The following is an 18,974-nucleotide window of genomic DNA, read 5'->3' as shown; positions in this document are numbered from 1 at the left end:
AATACTGCTAGTTTCGTGTTACTGGTTGAGTGGGATTTGCATCAGCTCTGGCTTTGTGAGTTTTGTTTGCTTAACTTCATGGTGAGGTATGTCAGTGTTGACTTAAAAATCCAAGTTTTCTCAGTTGCTGTGTATAGTTTATGGTCTTTATGATTTGTTTTATAATTTTATTCGATTTTTTTTCTTCCTTGTCTTCTTTTTTTTTTTTTTTTTTTTTTCCCCAAGAGTTGCTCCTTCCTGCACTTTTTACTGTGATTACAAATTTCTGGAAACATTGGTTGCTGCATATCTTGCTGAAATACTGAGTGTGGTGGCTGAATGCATGAGAAGCTTGGCATCCTGTCTTAGGGAGGACAGTAGAGTCTGCTGCCCAGCATAATCTTCTGGGAGTGCTTTTGAATGTTGAATGAGAGGCTGTTTGAAACAATCAACCACATCTCTTATATGTGTTTGTGTTTGGTTTTTTTCTCTCCTTTGACAGGCCTTGTCAGAAATAACAAATGTGGAACCATGGGTATGTKCAAACTTAATTCGGCTCTTTCAAGAAGAAAACACAATTCCTTTTATTGCTCGGTATCGGAAAGAGCTCATCAATAACCTGGAGGCYGATGCCTTGCGGGAAGTGCAGCAAGCATTGGAAGAGCTACGGTAAGTGAGACAACAACACAAGGAGGGATCTGGRTGGGAGGTTAGTAACACATGGCTGCTGCTTCTGTGTCCCTTGTTTTGCCTCTTTGCACACACTACAACTGTAAAGGAGCTAATAAAGGAAATGTTTAAAACTGAGGTAATTATTCTTGATAGTTGTCTGTGGTTTTGTTGGGTTTTTTGGTAGGTTGGTTTTTTTGTTTCTTTGTTGTTTTTTTTTCTTTCTAAGTAACAAGAAATCTAGCATTATTAATTGCCAAAGAAAAGCTAACATCTTAATTTCTTTGTAGTTTATTAAAACTGCATAGAAAAAACTTGTACTAAAAGAGTACGGTATTGTTGCTGGAACTACATAGCGTGATGAGATGGAAGCTGCTCTCTTAAAAAAAGAATCACTAAGAATCCCTTGGTACCCTGCTTGGAGCAGGGAAGTTTCTAGTGTAAGCACCTCTTGAAGCTGGAGTGGATCAGGAGGGCAGGCTAAACTATCCCAGATCACTGCAGGAAAGAAATGATTGACAAAGCTTATTGCAGAATGGATGAGACTGCTTTCATTCCATCTTGCTTTTTGGTGGTCCTATGTCCTCGAGATGGCAAGGGAACAGACTTCTCAGCTATTCTGTCAACTTGATGTCTTTCTCCTTGTACCCCCTGTTAACCCCTACCAAGAGATTATTTTCAAGGAGAGAAGGGGGCTTGAGAGAACTCTTATCTGAACAACTAATTAATTAATAACAAAATATCCTTGCAGTTGCTCCTGTATGTCTTACTGAGGACCTATGAGTTTAAATTTGGTGCCCTATACTTGATGCTGCAGAACTATCTTGATATGAATTGCAGCTGTAAGAGTTCATCAGTGTGGATTTATTCTAGGGCCTTTTCATTTGCCTTCCAGGCCAGTAATCTTACAGAAATGTATGGGGCAATGATGACTATCAGTGTTATTTGATGATTTTTGTTAAAGGTGCCACAAGATATTTTGATACCATTTTGGACTAATTGGAGAGAGAGAAAACTTTTGGATTGGATGGAAACTTTTGGATTATCAACTGGGTTTGTTGAAGATTAACATGACATACAATCTTCAGGGTTTTCAGAGAGTTTCAGCAGTGTTATAATCAAGGTCACAATCRATACACTTTTTAATCCACTGTGAAATATAGGTCTTTGTACTAATCTCTTGCATTTTAGTACTGTTGCGAAGAAGACACATACAACGATACAGAAGCTGAAGAAAGAAGGGAAGCTATCCAGTTGCCTTTTAAAAGGATTGTTAAATTGCAGAACTTTGGAAGAATTAGACCACATGGTCAGTACTCTAGATTTTTTCAGATCARCCTTGGTTTAAATGTAATTTTATATAACTGAATAGTACATAATGTCAAGTGCATAGCATGATTGTTATACTTCCCTGCTTTTTAATAACTGATTTTGTTTTGTTTGTTTTTTGTTGTAAGTCTGCACCGTACAAAACTGGGAGTAAAGGCACCAAAGCCCAGAGGGCCAAACAGCTCGGATTAGAACCCGCTGCTCTCTCCCTCCTGCAGAATCCTGGGGAACTCAATCTCTTTTCTTACATTAGACCCAATACTAAAGGTAAGTGCCTTGCTTCTATGAGCAGCAATGTTCTAAATGTCTGAAAGTATTTTAAAAAGGGAGTTACTTTAAATGTTCTGATGTTGCTGGATGTTAGACAACTATAAATTCAAGTTGTGCTTTTAGCACATGCTTTTAGCAGCATGTGGTAAGAGTTCACATTTAATATATTTAATGACTCTCCAACCTTTCCTATTTCTTTGTATTATTAATAGTAGTAATTATGGAATAGAAAAGACATAAGTCTGGAGACCTTACAGTTGACATCTGTGTTTACTGGTAAGTGAGAGGGGGCCACACCACACATCTGAGACTTCTCCATAGTTCTACCTGAATTGTTTCCTGAAGATTCAATTCTGATTTTACCAGAGGCCTATGCTCATACTCTATACTGAGGGAAGTGTCACACAGCAAAGTACATCTTAATAAAAACTAGCCTTGGGGATTGGGAGTGAGCAGGAGAGTTTTTGTTACTGAATGACAGTAGGGATTGAAGAAGATGTAATCTCTGAAATTTGAGCAAGAACTTTTAACAAGATGATTGTCACATATGGACTTCAGATCTGTGTGTCTTTGTGAATGCAATTATGAGTGCATCTGTAGGGGGCAACCTCTGACAATAAAATGTGAAGATTGCAGTCTTCTGTGTGATGTTAAAATAGAGATGTACTTCTATTCTTCCCTGCCCTAACACACACTTTTTGAATTTCAGCAGAAAGATACTGAACTTCCTTAGCAAGGCTGACTCTTAATCTCTCACTTCAGTTTATTTTATTTAAATATCACTTATAAAASTCTGTTCATTTTGCATTGAAAATCAGTTACCAAATATTCTAGTTATTAAATTACTGCATTTCAGCAGTAATATCATTACTTCATACAGCTGTATAGCTGACTATTCTGGTGCAGTCTAAAGAGCCAAAAGAAAATCACTGTGAAAGTTCAGATAAATTATTTAGAGTATATTCAGAAGGAAGTGCTATTTGTTGCAGCATAAAGATTAGTTTTTGAAAATCAGAACACCTATTTTCAATTTTGTGCTAAAAATAATGCTGCTTAGGTTTATATAATGGTCTGCATTTGAGAGACATTAGAAATTGTATACTTCTATCAACTGGGTCACTTTTATCACCTTGGGAGCTAGTTTGACAGCTTATATACAACTTGAGATCAGAGTGATTATTTATTTATTTATTTATTTTTTTTAAGAAACGAGCCATTTGCAGTACAGAAAAGTTTTCATCAAATCTTAATATTTGGTTCTTTTAAATTCTCATGTTTTTCAGCTTACACTAAAAATAAACTGAAATAAAAACAGCAGTTCAGGTTTCAAGGCCAGACATTTGAAAGTTAAAGAAGCAGACTAATCAGAAAACTTTGTTCTTCCTTTTAGTTGTATGCATGGTCAAAAACTAATTACACAAGTGCATGCTGGTGGACACAGTAAAATGCCTGTTTGAGTGGTGCTTGTTGAATGGGAACTTTCCGATTATTTCTCAAATCCTGACTGGTTTGGGCCTATGCTATCTCATTCAAATGACCTACTGGAGTGTCTCAGTTCATGTTCAGTATGATGCATGAATTCAAGTTCCCTTAGCTTTGTGTTCTGACAATACTTTTAGCATAAGAAACGCTAACTCTTATATGTGAGGATCCAAATTTTACAACTCCTGATACGTTTAAGCATTCAATAACATATTCCTGCTTGGTTTTCCTTTATGGCAGGTAATTTTAGCTTCCCTGTCTTTAAAAGGGACAAGATAAACMTTTGTGTAGTGTGTAACTTTATAGCCCAATCAGAAGCTATTTCCTCTGAAGCATTTGTTACTGACTGTTGCTAGAGGCAGGTTTAGATATATTGAATTCAAATACAAGATGTTTGTTTTATTTCATTATCTCTGATATTATTTTTGTCTAATTTTAAAATTTTGACTTACAGTACTGCATTGGCCACTTAAAGCTCCTTAAAAATGTAATAGTTTTAGATGTTTTGGAAAGGAAGCTTTAGTTAATAGAAAAATTTAAATTAATTACAATTCTTTGAAACCTTTGCAAATCAGTTAGATATCATTAATCAGTTTTCTCTTAGCTTTCATGCATTTTCTTAGTGCTTGTGCAGTTGTGTATTTTTGTTAATAATTTTTTTCTATAATTATTAACTGTGTTATATAATTCTCTAATTATTAAATATATTATAGTGACTGCATATTCTATGGTTATTTTTCTTCTAAGGGCTTGAAAATATCCAAGAAGTAGAGGCTGGAGTACAGCATATTTTAGCAGACATCTTTGCTAAAGATAAAGATACACTGGATTTTATCAGGAAATTGTAAGTTTCCTTCTACTTTCTTGCTTACATTTCTTACTTTCTTGCTGACATGGTAAGATGAAGTCTCCTAGCATGCAGACACAGGACTTTTTCTTAATGATGTGAAAACAGTGTTCCTGTGAGAGGTCTCTTCGTGTGTACGTTCATGAACCTTTCTGCCTATCTGGCTGTCAGTGCAGGAGAGGTCTGCTGTGAGCGTGGTGTGATGCTATAACTCCYAAAGAATGAAAAACTCTGTGCTCTGCCCTATATATAGCACATCTCCCTTGCAGTTAGTGACCCATAAAGGAGTTTTCCCTCCTTGCATTTTCATCAAGCTGTAACTTTTCAAAAGTGAATCTGCCTAAGCTCTTGCTCCRAAAACTGACTTGACACCAGTCAGTGTAACTAGCGTGCACTGCAGTGATGGTTGATTTTGGCATTGGTAGTCACTAAGGCAAACAAATAYGACTTTTTAAAGCAGGACTTGCTGATCCTTTAATTGTGGTAGCTGAATTTAAGTTTTCTTACATTACCCAACTTTGTCATGTTTCGGGCGTTTGTGTAACAGGATAATAGTAATTTGTTATTTTATTTTGGCTGCTGTGTGCCATCTGGGACAGAACAGAGAGTTATCAAAGAATGTGCACTGCCTTTGGAGCAGTGTTGTTTTGAATAAGCAGTGTGATAGTGACAGCCCGTCCCTCACAAAACAMCCCCTCCAATGAAACTATCTGTCACTTTCATTATTTTGACCACTAAAGTTCCTTAGTTGAATACTCAGTGCTTTACAGRTGATTGCTCTGAAGTGTGTTGTATGTGTGATAATCATGAGGAGCATTCAAGAAGCTATCTGTTTGGGATCTCTGACACTCCTAAAAATAATGAAAACTTTTATGGGTGTTAAATGCAAAAAGCAAGAAATTAATTTTGAGGCTGGGTAGATTCAAGAGTTGTTGCATTTCCATGAATAGATAACTACTGTAATTTTTTTGCTACTTCCCAAAATTTGTTGTGTGAAGTTGAATGCATAACTGTCCAAACTGAAGTGCAGGTGGTGGCTCTTGAGTTTCCATTCCCTTTAGGAGGAGGGCTGAGATCAACTTTTTCTTGAATGTCTTCCCTTGTTATATTACAGTCAGAACACATATCACTTCAGCATTAAGGTATGTCATCCAGTTCTGCAAGTAATTAAAGTTAACATAATTTGTAAATGAGCAGGCTCCAAACTTAATTTTAATTTTATCTGTCCATTAGTGACTTGTTCATAGTTTCATGCTAAAATATCATAAATATCTGATTTTCTTSTATTCAGATGTCAGCAAAGGTACATTTCCATCCAGTCAACATTGGCAAAAGTGTCGTCCAAAAATGGAAATGAAAAAGATATCAATAAATTCCAACTGTATCATGAGTTTTCGTGTAATATAAGGAATATCCAGCATCATCAGGTACAAGTTTAAATGTTAATATTTTATTCTTAGCATTTTAACTGTAGTAAGTATTGCTTTATGTTTGGATTTTGTGCTTAAAACTAATTCTAAAGATACTTTCTTATTCTATGCAGTTATCAGAGGTAATAGAGGCTTTCAGATTCTTGAAATCTGAATAARCTCTTAATCTCTGTTTTAAGAAATTGAGTAAGGGACTGCTATTCAGTACCCCAAAAATGGGCTTGTTTTGCAAGTCATCAGTATTCCCTTCTGTGAAGTATCTTCAGTTATCCTAAGCCCCAAGTTTAGAACTTATATAAGTAGATAAAGAAAGGAGGGATGAAGCAAACTTACTAGCTTATGAGAAGCTGATGACTTGATTGCTAGGCTACCCCTATTATTGAAGTTCAAAGACTGAAGTATGACRCACCTAATGGAGCTGTCAAGATTTCTGCATTAATTCATAACTAATCACAGAGTGAATTGTCTCTTGTTTTGGTCACAATCACCTAGCTTAAAAAAAAAAGTAAACCAAAAACCCAATTAAAAAACCCCAAACCCAAAACAAGGCGTAATATCACACAAAACAGAGCCGTGTAATTGCTTTTAACTAAAAATGTCATTTTCCTTTAGAAGGCTCTGATAYGCTGTCATTTTTTTCTGTGCTTTCTCTTTTAAACCCACGTGTTTTGAATTAATAAAGGATTAATTTATTACAAAAAAAATTTCACAACAGGGATGGGCTGATTTTTAAGCTCTTTTCCCCCTTCCGGTATGAAAGGTGTTAGGTGAAAGACTAAATRCTCACTGGTGATTTCAATAGACAGGTCTTGCATAGATGTTTGAAGAGGGACCYGTGGTTCTTCTTTTTGTAAGAAGCATGAACATTTACTGTCCCTGTACAGTACATTACTACTGCTTGGTGAAAAGTTGCTTCTAGGGGGTCTGTAAAAGTTGGTAGAGCAATCTGTTGGCTACTGTGGTGACACTGACAAAGACTGATAGATTCATCAGAAGGCTGTTTTAATACGTAAAGATTCTTCTGTGTCCCTTATTGTTGAAGGAATACTTGAGCTGTCAGAGTATTTTGTTTTATGTGTGCTCTCAGTGGTGAATACCAAGATGTTCACCCAATACATGTTGTGTATTTCCTGGCATGGTGGTATGATTTGCTTCTTGTCCAAGGCATCCTTTTTTAAGCTTCAGGAAAACTGTTGCTTAGCTACAACGAGGTCTAAAAACCGTTTCCCAAACCTGGTCAGTACTTTGACTGTGTGGCTGCGCTGTTTCTTGTCCTTAGTTTGTCTGTTTTGATGTTAAGATTWACTTGATCTGTTTTGGTTTATTCTCCCCTGTATCTGCTGCTAACCTGAATACCTCTTTCTTTGCCCGTTCTGGCTCTTCAGAGAAGTAATAAGCACAGATTCTGCAGCGGGCAGTCCTGTAATAACAGGATGGTTTTGTACACTTGTTTCATTTGTATATTTCTGCTGTTGGCTATTCTAATTCATTGAATATTTCTGTACTGTGAATTGTTGCAGTCTGAGTTGCTTGTGCTTCCCTGCGGTTTCAAGGCTTAAGGTGTGACAGGGCTCTTTGTGCTAGTTGAGCAAAAAAAATGCATTTWACAATCATTTCTGACATGTAAAATTTGCAGAGTTCCCTATTTTGTAAATATATTGTAACTTTTCATGTGTATTTTTTCTTCTTGTGCTCTTTGTTAATTTTTCAGTTTCTGTCTTTCCTTTTAATTTTGGTAAAGAAATAAGGAGATAAAAATTTTTTCTTCATCTGCTGTTTCGTCATTAAGCTTAAACCCTGGTATTGTACTTTTGAATGTCTTTCTCATCATCTTCGTTTTCTTTATTACTTAACTTCATTCTCCTACTGATGCAAATGGCCATTTTTAATGTCTTTTATTTTCTTGGATTGTGACCACCCTTTTTAATACCTGAAAGTCTTTATTTTTCCCTTCACCTAAGGTTGTGAAGAGTAGTTCCTCTGTGCATTTAAAAACTGGTAAAAAGATATTCTTTCAGAATAGAGTTCAAGATGTCTTAAAGAGAAGAAATTCTCTSGTTTGGCTCAAGATTATTAAAAGACACTTATAGCTGAAAAAGGTATAGGAAAGCCTGAAACTCAGAGTGATTTGTATAACTTACTGATCCCCCAAGACTGCAGGTTAAATAGGTGTGTTTGGAGAACAGTTGTAGAACTTCCTGCATTGAAGACCTTCTCTACTGCTATCATAGCTATGCACAGACCAGTGCTGTGAATGCCTTTGGTAGATGCAAAASTCAGCTTTAAATCACCTCTTTTCAGAGCTGCCAGTACAGGATTCCATATATTAATGCATTGAAAGTTGTCATCATCTAAGTAGAAAAGTGCTAATAATCTTAAAGACCTGGGTACAGCCCTAACTCTGCTCTGGCTTAGATGTGTGTGCAGGCGGTGTGCAGTAGCCTGGCATGTTACCTGGAGAAGAATAAGCTGTGCCTTTATGAGCAAAGCACTGGCAGCTTTGAGTGTGCCTTGCAGTGTGTGTTGCAGTGAGTTAAAGTGCTGTGCAGTCAGATGTGCTGCAGCTTGGTTCTGCAGCTGCACGTGCTGTAGGTCTGGGTTGCCTCCTGTGCCACTKTTGCTTTGTTTGCTGAGATGTCATCTTGCCTTGTTTGAGTCCTGAAGTAATCAGGACTGGCATGGAGTTGGATGTATGAAAAAGTTAAAATTCTAAAACTGTAATGAGAAAAAAAACTTGGTTGTTCTAGTTAGCTTTAAAAGCTGACTCCAGACCTTGACATGGACAGATACCCTGTGGGTGTTTCCAGCTGGATCATTTTGCTAGCGGGAGGTTCAGTCACAGCTTCTTCCTTTGGCAGCAAGGAGAACCTGACTGGAGTGTCTTAGGACATAGTTGAGAAGTAATACCAGCGCTGTCATAACTAAGGAAAAAATATTYGAAGAGTTTATTTGAATTTTTGATTAATTGTAAATAGTTCAGTGTTTGTGTGTGCCTTGGGGTTGCTTTCCTGTATTTGGAGATGAYTGGAATAGTGGGAGGAAAAGAATTCATGAATAAAGTGTAACATTTGAAAATAGAGCACTTGCCTCAATCTCATACTTTAAAAGGAATTGGAAATTAAAGTCCTTGGCAAAGTGTAAGAACTTATTCTGTGAGTCTAAGTTAATATGCAGCATATAAGAGCTGTACAAAATGAAGCATTGTTGTATTTTTGTGATAAACAGAGTAAGGTTTGATGAATCCTGAGAATGCATCATATTGTTGTTCTTGCTTTCTCAGAAAAATCTATGTTGTTTTTAACAACCCTTGCCCTGAACCTGTTCCAAGTCTTAGATAAAAACAGTCCTTTTTCCACAAGYGAAGACTGCCTTGTATTCTGGAATAGCCAGATTTTAACATGCTACTTATAAAAAACAGGCTAAACAAAAAGACATTTATTATATTAGAGGGAGAAATCAAATAATTCCTTTCTTAATTTATTACATGATAATTCTTCTCTGAATGCATCACTTAGAACAGGATAGGCAGATTGTTTAAGAATAAAAAATATAAATAATATTAGTGACTGCATTAACAGCTGTTTTAAGTTCAGGTGACTGACAGATTCTTCAGATGGAGTGCCAAGAAACAAAACGTGATGCAAATATTGACCCTGCTGACAGCATGCTGAATGATGACATTATAATTCTATCAGATATATTCTCTGTTGTGAGCATCACTTTGATTTCATTTTAACTTGACATTTAACTTCCTCTCTTTTTAAAAAACAAAATCTGAATAAATGCGAAAGCATTTGATTTGTTAAAATGTGTCTTTCTAATTTCTATGTGAAAACATTTGCTTTGGCAGTCAAGGTACCAGATGCTATAATATTTCACATGCAATCTTTATTATTAGCTTTGTTGTTCAATGATATGTCAGGCCTGGTATGTCACAGGAGCAGTAAGGCTGAGGAATATAAATTGGTAGTATGTCCTGGAGTCATTTTAAACCATTGTATTTAACATATGTGACATGTCTGAGTTAGCTAGTGATTGAATTAAAGTTCATGATTGACACAGAATGCTCTGTTGTGACAGTGCTCAGGGCCTGGTACATACAGCAACATGTGTAGTCATACAGGAATGTCATCTTCAAGCAGGTTTTTTTTTTTTTATATTTTTCTACTTTAAAATACTTTGCAAGGAAAAATGAAATCTAAGGATGTGGATTTTATTTGCTTCTGAGTATTATTCTGTTTCTAAAATCTGCTGATTTTTTTTTTTAGTATTAAGGTGAACATTCAGTGTCTCCATAATGGTATTAGACTAGGAGATATCCACCAGAATATTCCAGGTTCTGCTACTTGTAATGTGATCCTGGTTTTAATTGGAGAGTCACAGTCTTCCATTTAAAATTGAACTCTGTTTGCAGGTAGCATGTACACAACCAAATGTAGCTTTAAATCATGACTGTGCAGTTATGTACACAGGACTTTGTCAGAAATACATACATATGGTTTCAGGCTGGACTGTTACTCTAAAGAGAGTGTTTATATCCTTTTCTGCTGTTAGTGAACCAGGCATGAATAACTAAATTAATCCTCTTYCAAATTAAGCTGGGTGCCTTTGTGTCACAAGTTCTGATTCATCATTTTAAATTTGATTGATCTCAGGAAGAAAGATGAAATACAAAATATAGGAATAACTTTTTCCGCTGTCTAGTTCTGATTGGAATAACTTTTCAGTTAACTTCTTGAATTTTAATTTGGGTTGTTAAATAAGATTACTCCACCACCTAAATTCATGCTGTCTTGCTTTGTAAGAGTGTTTAAGATTAAACTGGATCCTGAGACTAAAGACTCCAGGAAATATTTATTATTTGTTTTGCCATGGCATGATTTAATCTGTGGTTAAATTGTGGATGTTATCTGTACATGCTAGTACTTTGTGAACTGATTTATTGTACCACCATCCTGATTTGCTACAGAATGTCAAGCAAGCGCGTACACAAATGTTGATAAGTTTATCTTTTGGATATTTTGTGTGTCATCTGTCTTTGCCATTTATGTTTGCACTCAGATTCTGGCCATTAACCGAGGGGAAAATCTGAAGATCCTGACAGTGAAGGTCAACATTCCTGACGGGGTGAAGAATGAATTCTGTTGGTGGTGTGTCAATGAAAGGTCTGCATGGATACATATTCTTAGAGAAATCTCTTTTTTTTCTGTAGACAGCTGCATACTGAAGTGTACCGTGTATGTCTCGTTACATTAAGAGAACAAATTAAACAAATATTTATTAGATTAGAAGAAATTAGCAAGTGGATAATTCTTATTCATTATTTCCAACTGCTGTAGCATTATGCTGAGAAGATCATGCCTTGGGCTATATTTCCAAGTTCTGGCACCATTCTTCAAGCAATTGAATTTTTATTAAACATCTGTGAAGGCTGGTGAAATATGAATATATTTTCAAATTGTAATATGTATCACATCCAGTAGTCTTTACTGAAAGGACTTCGCAGAATCCTATAGAATATACTTCATACTTTGAAAGAGCTTCCTATGCCCAATTACTTTGATTAAATAGGGGTATCTCAGATTTTAAATCTGTGAAGTACATAACTTCAAGTTTCACAAATGTAAGGAATTACATGTTTAAAAAGAACTTGATGGATTTAACAGACAAACCTAAATGTGACTGCCTTCAGTGCATAATTCTCACATATTATGTGAACCATCTCTTGCATTTTGATCTCTGTATAAGTTAGAAAACTGGGCTCTAGAGATTCTTTAATCTCTTTCTGATTTTTTCTTGTAAAAGGTCTGGGTTTTTTAAGCCTGTAGTGAGATGTTTAATGTTGTATAATTTTGAAGGTCTTTTGCAAAAAGTTTAGGTTAAGTTTTTGGGGTTTTGTGCAATATCCTGGTCAGTTTTTTCTTTGGACACTGTACCTGTCCTCAGTTTTAGAATATAGTGATCCAAACTGTCCATCTTTCTTGCATGTGTAACCGTCAGGTTTCTCTGGTTCTTATCAGTTCAAGATATTGGGCATTGTTCTGATGGTGTGTTAGCAACTCTTCCCTTTGCATCCTAAAATTGAATAACCAAAAGGAAGAAAAAAAAGTAAGAAGAAATGCACCATTTAGTGTATGAAACTGAATACTGTAATATTGCTTTAGCATTTATTTCTTTTTCACAACAAGTCCAAGAAATGGATGTGGTAAAAATGTTCCTTTTCACTGTAGAAATTTAATAGGGCTGTTTCCTTCTGAAAGGGAAGATTTGGGCACTGAAAGTATTAAAATATTTTTTGGCCAGATACTATTACTCTTAGATCATATTATGCCAAGTAACTTCATTTTTCCAGGAATGGTTCAAAATTCATARACACACCTGTTTCTTTCTAGTTTTAGTACCTGTAACAGAATTTCTGTCCTCCCCTCAAGATGTATATTCTGTAGGCAGGACATAGCTGTCAGTCTTGCTTTTACTGCATCTATGATAGAATTTGGAAGCACTGTAGACCAGAGGTAATGGAACAGCTTGTCACTGCTACACAAATAAAAGTGAGATGTAAATTGAGATATTTTTGGTTGATTACACTTTTGTGAGTCATCCTGGGATAAGAAGAATATTGACCTTGGAAATGAAACTACTTAATAATACTTAGGACTCATGAGGCTATATATGCTTATGGCTTTTTACTGTTTAAGGACACTTCTCCACCATTAGATAACTTSTGAGGGAATGATCTTAGTGCATCTTTGTGCATTAACATCTAGGACAGATTCTGATCCTCCTCGTTACATTGACAACGATGTTATCAAAGCTGACAAATAGTAAATGTGTATTCTGCCCTGCAAGCTTTGAAATGATTGTCCTAGGGTGAAATYTGCATTATTTTCATTGCATTGATTTGCTGGTTAGGGCAGAAGGTTAATAACKTTCATTTGAGTCAATGGTTTCAAAWCYTYGCAAAGGTATTAGCTAATTTGCTGGAGATCACACACACAATTGGTTGCAGAACCAAAACTGCCACCTTGCTATAGCGTTTGGCCAGTATTTTAGCCACCGAACAGTATCACCTACTGCCTGTGGAATTAGTAACCAATATTCTCAACTTTTTCTGGTGTTCTGAGACAATTTCTTTTGCATTAAGTTACCCTGCAATAAAAAATGAGAGACTAGAGTTCCTTATTGCATTGAGCTCCATGTAGATGCTATCTAAGAATATTGTAATTTTTTGGGTAAGTTATGAATATTTATTAGATTGTATAAGCATCAGTTTCCTTGAAATTCAGATTTGTAGTGTTCTTGAGTATAACACTCAGGMATATCCTTATGCCTGGCCCTAGAGATTGTATTTTATCCCAGGAAATGGCATCTCTGTGGTTCGACAGTGAACCTAGTTCCATTAACATTGGACCTCTACTGGTTGCAAAGGCTTGGTTGCATCAAGCACAGAAAAATGAACAGAGAATCAGAGAGGGGCTACTTAGCTGGCTTTGTATGTAGAAACAACATGGAGTTGTTCCTTGGGATGGGGTGAGAGTTTTTTCCAAAGTGGGACTGTAGCCTTGAAAATAAAGTTGATCTTCAATAATATTTTTTCCARTCAAAATTCTCAGATCCTATGTGGAGCCCATGGTACAGGCTTTAAAGGCTTGCTTTGTCTGTGGTTACAAACTTGGTACATGTTTTATTTCATGTCTTGGAGGAACACAAAGCTCTGYTGTTTGTCCTTCAGGTCTAAAAGCCTAGCTCAGCTCTTCCTGGAACAGTTGTTAATCAGTTCTGGTGGTTCTCAGTGTGGGTTAATTCTGTTGATGTGTAATTTCACCCTCTGGTGTATCAGTAGTCTAAGCCATTTATGTTTGTTGTGGTCCCTGTTGTGAGCACTTGCATGTAGAGAGCTGATGATYAGAGTTAAATGATATTATTTATATGGAACTTCTTAAAAATTTGTCTTCAAGAGTTAGATCTTGATTAAGTAATCAACAAAAATCCATTCTTAGAGGGAGGCTTAAGTAGGCTGTGATGATCTTTAAAAATACACACATGATTTTGCTTCGCATTTTGTAGCAAAGTGGATTTTTCTCTTTCATGAAATATTGAAATTATTAAACTGCAGTATTTGCTATGATTGAACTTGCTGTTTGAATGTTTTCTCATTTGTAACAATTTCTAACAGAATGTTGCCTAAATTTTTACTTATATATAGGCATGCAATAAAAATATCTGCTGTGTTATCCTGTTTACAGAGGAAAAGTTTGTTAACTGGCTTTAATGGATTGAAGAGAGGGGGAAACAGCTGCACAGGTTTCCAAATTSATTCTTTTTTGTGCTGAGGATGTTTTCTGGGGGATTGTAGTCATACTTGCCACCTGTAAAAACGTCATGTTTATAGAAYGTAGTGGCAAATGAGAGAGTTTAAAGCCTTTGCCAGTTTTATATAGGTATGAAAAGAGTCTCTGGTTACAAATAAGTATAATAAAGCTGTTCGCAAAAATTGTTAGGAAAGTGATGAGGTCATGTGGCTAAGCACTGAATTACAGCTCTCAATGTTGTAAAACTAAATGGTGAGATCAATTCTGCTCCTGTGTCTGTTCAGTGCAAGGTTGACTCGATCACACATTTCTCAACTTTTATATGTATAGACACTTAGAAAAGCTGTTTCAGGAAATTACAGATCCCCTTAGACAACTGAAACACTGTCTGGGTAGGAGCAATTTAGAATTCTTGGTGTTTGAATGGCTGCAAATAAACAAGGTCAAAAGTTAAATTCTTTTTTTGCCTGTACTTGGACACATTATGAAATGACCATAACTCTACCATGTTGCATTTAAAAAAACGATATCAACCTACCAAACAATAAATTAAAAAAAAATTACTGAGACATGTTAAAAATATGCAGGTATTTCCCATTACAGTTTGGGACCCAGGCATGTTAAATAATACAGTAAGTGAAGAAAACTCTTAGGTTTTATCAATATTTAAAAAAAAAATAAAAATCAGGTGGAGCATAATATATCTGGTTTCTTCTCAACTTCTTCTCACAGGGTGGACAATCTCAGTGAGTTCTGCTTTTTCAAGGACTCACACAGACACACACACCCACATTCCTCCACCCCTTCTTCATGGAACTTTGCCCACAACAAAAATATGAATTGATTAAATGTCTAGGAAGTTTTGAGACTGAAGTGTATTTTACCGCAAAATTTGAAGTTATAATTATGACCACTGCATACTCTCYCTAGAAAAAAGTTCAAGGCTTCAAAGGATTTGGCTTAGAAAAAGYTGGAAAACAGTCCTGTGTTTGTTTGGTATTGTTCATTTAATTTTCTCTTTTCCTGTGGTTTTATTTACACCTCAAATATATCAGTAACAAGTAAAAGAGAAAAATAATTTGTAAGTTTGGGTTTTGCAGTTTAAGAACTGCTGCAAAATTAGTAAGCTTTCATTTGGAAGTTGAATAGAGGTACTCAAGGCATTCCAAATGCAATTTGAATTGGGTTTCGTTAACTGGCTTTAGTTTATCTCCTTAATCTCCATCTGGGCATAGTTGCCTTGCATCAGTAGTTCTGCAGTGATGCTGACAGAGGGTGTTTAGTCATTTTTAAAATGTTCTGAGGAATCTCAAAMAGTGCGACCCTAAAAGTAATATGGAACCAAGTTCCTTGTTCAGTTGTAATAAACTTTGATTTGTCAAAGTGAAGTATGTTTTTTTATGTTTTTCTTTAAAACATGAACCATGATTGTGTTCTAATACCCAAGAAAAGATAGGCCTATCCCTTGTGTGGGAATAGAACTATGAGCAACTTCTCATTGCTTTYATATTTGACTAGTGATTTAGTTGCCTAATTATTGTAGTAATTCTGCAGTTTTTAGGATTTAACAATGTGGAAGACTTTCTGGAAAATTTCTTTTTTATCTAGGTGTTTGCATACGTTTTTATAATATTTCTTTCATATTTCTTCTTCTGATCTTTTGCAGATGGAGACCAAAACAATTTTTAAAACCAGAATTTATGAGGATACTACGAAGTTCAGTAGAGGATGCGTATAAACGCCTTATATATCCTCTTCTCTGTAGAGAATTCAGGTAAGCCTGGAATAAATCTGTATTTTCATATTACTGTTTTTTTAGCAATTCCCTTCCCAATGTTCTGTTAGAATATCTTTTATCTGYTTGAAAATACCAGCATATTTCTAATCCTGTGTGCTTACAGAAGAAATGAACTATTTAGTCTTGTTTTCTATAGATTTAATTTCTGRCCCTATCCACTTTAGGTTACAGTAGAGAAATGATCTTTCTGTGAAGACATTTCACGTGTTCACATGCTAGATTATTTGTGCYTCTAATAAAGTACAATTTAGATACATATTATCATAATAGTTTGATCTTTATTCTTRTATTAGCATAAACCATGTCACTGAATTTTCCCAGCATCTCTTCATGTCACAGCAGTGGCACTGTCAGTGACATTGTTCTGGCACACTCTCTTTTACCTCTCTAATAGAATTCAGCAAATTCTGTTGTTAGGATTGGAAGCACCCTTCATGTTTGCCAGGTGTTTGCATTTGGTGGTGAACTAATCAGGCAAAGTATTAGTCTGATACTATTTTGTGAGTCTTGTGATGTCTCTAGAGAAGTTAGGAAACTTATTGCTTGTGATAYTGTAGTAATGATGTCATTGGACATGATGTGACTTGTTAAGATCTGTAACATTATTCTAAATTTAAAGGAATTTAAAGCTTAGTATCAAATTAACCTGAATTAAATAGTCTATTTCATGGTGTAGTGTAGGAGTTTACCACATAATTGGAATTGTTTAATATGTCAACTGAAAGCATGATAATGGAGAGAATACTAATAGAGAAGAGTACTTGCGGTGTGATTCTTCTCCTCAATACAAGACATGCATCTCAAAACATGTTTCCTTGTGGCAAGGTTATTAGATGTGTGACCTAAGTGTTGATGCCTCTTTTGAGATAGTTCAAAATGAAGTTTTTCAAAGAGACCCTACTTCTTTGACCAGAAATGGTGAAATAACTTGTATCAAAATGACGTGCTCTCCAGTACCTTAAATCAGCAATTGCATTGTGAAATGTAGCTCCTCTGTGCTTTCCTGGGTGTGCTCTTATGTTTGTGTTCAAATTGTTTTCCTGACATTTTCTTTCATGAAGATCATTTAATGATCTATATTCTACCCCTCCAAAAAGAGCCATCCATTCAAGATTTTAACAGCACATATTTCCAGTGGCTTTTGGGCTTCTTCACTACAGTATGTTGTATCTGCTCATTGCTTTGCAAGCAAGGTTGCTTCACATCTTTTGATTAGTGAGYCTGGTTTTTTGCTACTGAGAATTTCACAGATTTCTAAAAATGCTTAGTTCACTTATTGTCTTGTGGCCACTATACATATAGCTAGTCTAGCAGAGGCACTGTGTCTGTTGTGGCCAAAATGGTGAACATCTCATAGTGRAGAGTTCAATTTTTGGCTTCTGGGGAGTTAAAAAAATTGTCTTTCCTAGCCTTCTCGACAATGAAATTTTTTAAAATAAAGAAAAAAAGGCATACTTTTTAGGGATGTTTGGTTTTAAGAGAACTAAGCAAACTGACAAAGCAATACTTCAAGGCTCTTTCGTCGTRTTTTTGTTCCGTGGTTCGTACCACAGGACTGTTGTGTCCTGTGTTGTGTATAACACTTTGAGGACTGCTGCAGCAGTAGGCTGCTGAAGGTTTTCTGTTCTCTTAATCAAAAGGAAAAAAAGCTTCCTTCCCTAGTACTTATTAGATGTAGCTCACAAGTAATAAGAATATGAAGCTTGCTGCCTGTTCCTGTGTGGATATGAGTTTAGGTTTTGTTCTTTGTGATAATGTTGCATGACTGGGGTTGTTTGGAYAGGAAAAGCTGAAATGTCTCCTACAGAGAGAAACTGAAAGCACCTGACAGTATTCCTGGTCCCTGACCACTTAACCCTTATCCTTCTATTTTCTTTCTGGACACACCATGAGCTGGTTTTAAGGACTCTTGCAAAGGGCTGCTAAAGTATTCAGTACCTCCTTTAAGCATTAATATTTCCAACCTGCCTCCTGCTGTTCCTTTTTCTTTTTATTATCATTAAATGTTGGAACAGAAAGTTTCCAAGAGCGTATTGAAATTACTGGTGCTTCTAGTGATCAGAAGAAGAATGAAACTTGCCAGCAAGACGATTACCTTAGTTATTGTTTAATTTCCTTTCTTCCATTCTGTCAGATATCATTTCTTGTATCTGGTATAATAATGTCCAGTGTTGCTTTTGGCTCTTTGAAATACATTTTATCTTGTTGCAGYACTGTATGGAATGATTCTGTCAGGGTTTCATGAAAGTGATGTGGCATGGGCATATTTTTTGATGGGTAATCCTTTCATAATTTTCCATGCTTTCTTGCAGAGAGTGCTTTCTGTTCTCTGTCTTCAGGGACACAAACATTTCTCTGTATATCTCATTTCACACCTGAAGCTAGTTTGCAGATATTTTTTCCACAGAAAGAATTGCATCTCAGACTCTACATGGAAGTAGGGAATTTTAAATCTAATTTAAAAACTGAATCTTATACCATTGAATATAGAAACTAGTAGGTCATGATTAGGTTGCTTGCTTTTATTGCAATATRCCTGTTAGGGATTTACAGTCTCATTGCTTTGTAGACTTCAGGGGAGGGGCTTGGAGTCCTGACTTGATATTTTTTCATAAAGTAGGAATGGAAGAATTTTGAGGTTTATTTTTTTGTTGGGTTTTTTTCCCCCCAAAAGAGTAATTTTTCTTGTGTTTAGAGAGGAGGACTGCTCTCTGCCTTTTGTCTCTGCCATGTATCTCTGCAGAATTGTTGTTACTGGAAAAGTGTGAAGCTGGACATCTTGCCATTTGGATGAAGCCAGTAATATACTGAAAAAGAGAAAGATAATAGATTGTTTCCGGGAGCTTGATGGTTTTTGG

The 18,974-nt window shown here is 35.8% G+C and overlaps 1 protein-coding gene across 7 annotated transcripts in view; it reads left to right on the top strand.

Annotated features, from left to right (window-relative positions):
• The window catches only part of SRBD1 (S1 RNA binding domain 1), a 125,933-nt gene that overhangs the window by 10,407 nt on the left and 96,552 nt on the right, over positions 1–18,974 (top strand). For all 7 annotated transcript variants that reach the window (XM_057374143.1, XM_057374141.1, XM_057374142.1 and 4 more), the window contains 7 exons: positions 482–648; positions 1,840–1,957; positions 2,106–2,244; positions 4,477–4,573; positions 5,868–6,003; positions 11,068–11,171; positions 15,985–16,092. In XM_057374143.1, coding sequence (XP_057230126.1) covers positions 482–648; positions 1,840–1,957; positions 2,106–2,244; positions 4,477–4,573; positions 5,868–6,003; positions 11,068–11,171; positions 15,985–16,092 — 869 coding nt within the window. The remainder of the gene's footprint in view (positions 1–481; positions 649–1,839; positions 1,958–2,105; positions 2,245–4,476; positions 4,574–5,867; positions 6,004–11,067; positions 11,172–15,984; positions 16,093–18,974) is intronic.

Source organism: Malurus melanocephalus, unplaced genomic scaffold, assembly GCF_030028575.1.
Source record: "Malurus melanocephalus ecotype Western Australia unplaced genomic scaffold, MMel_1.1 scaffold_217, whole genome shotgun sequence".
Taxonomy (NCBI): Eukaryota; Metazoa; Chordata; class Aves; order Passeriformes; family Maluridae; genus Malurus; species Malurus melanocephalus.
The sequence above is the reverse complement of the archived record's forward strand: the minus strand, read 5'-3'. Positions and strand labels throughout refer to the sequence as shown.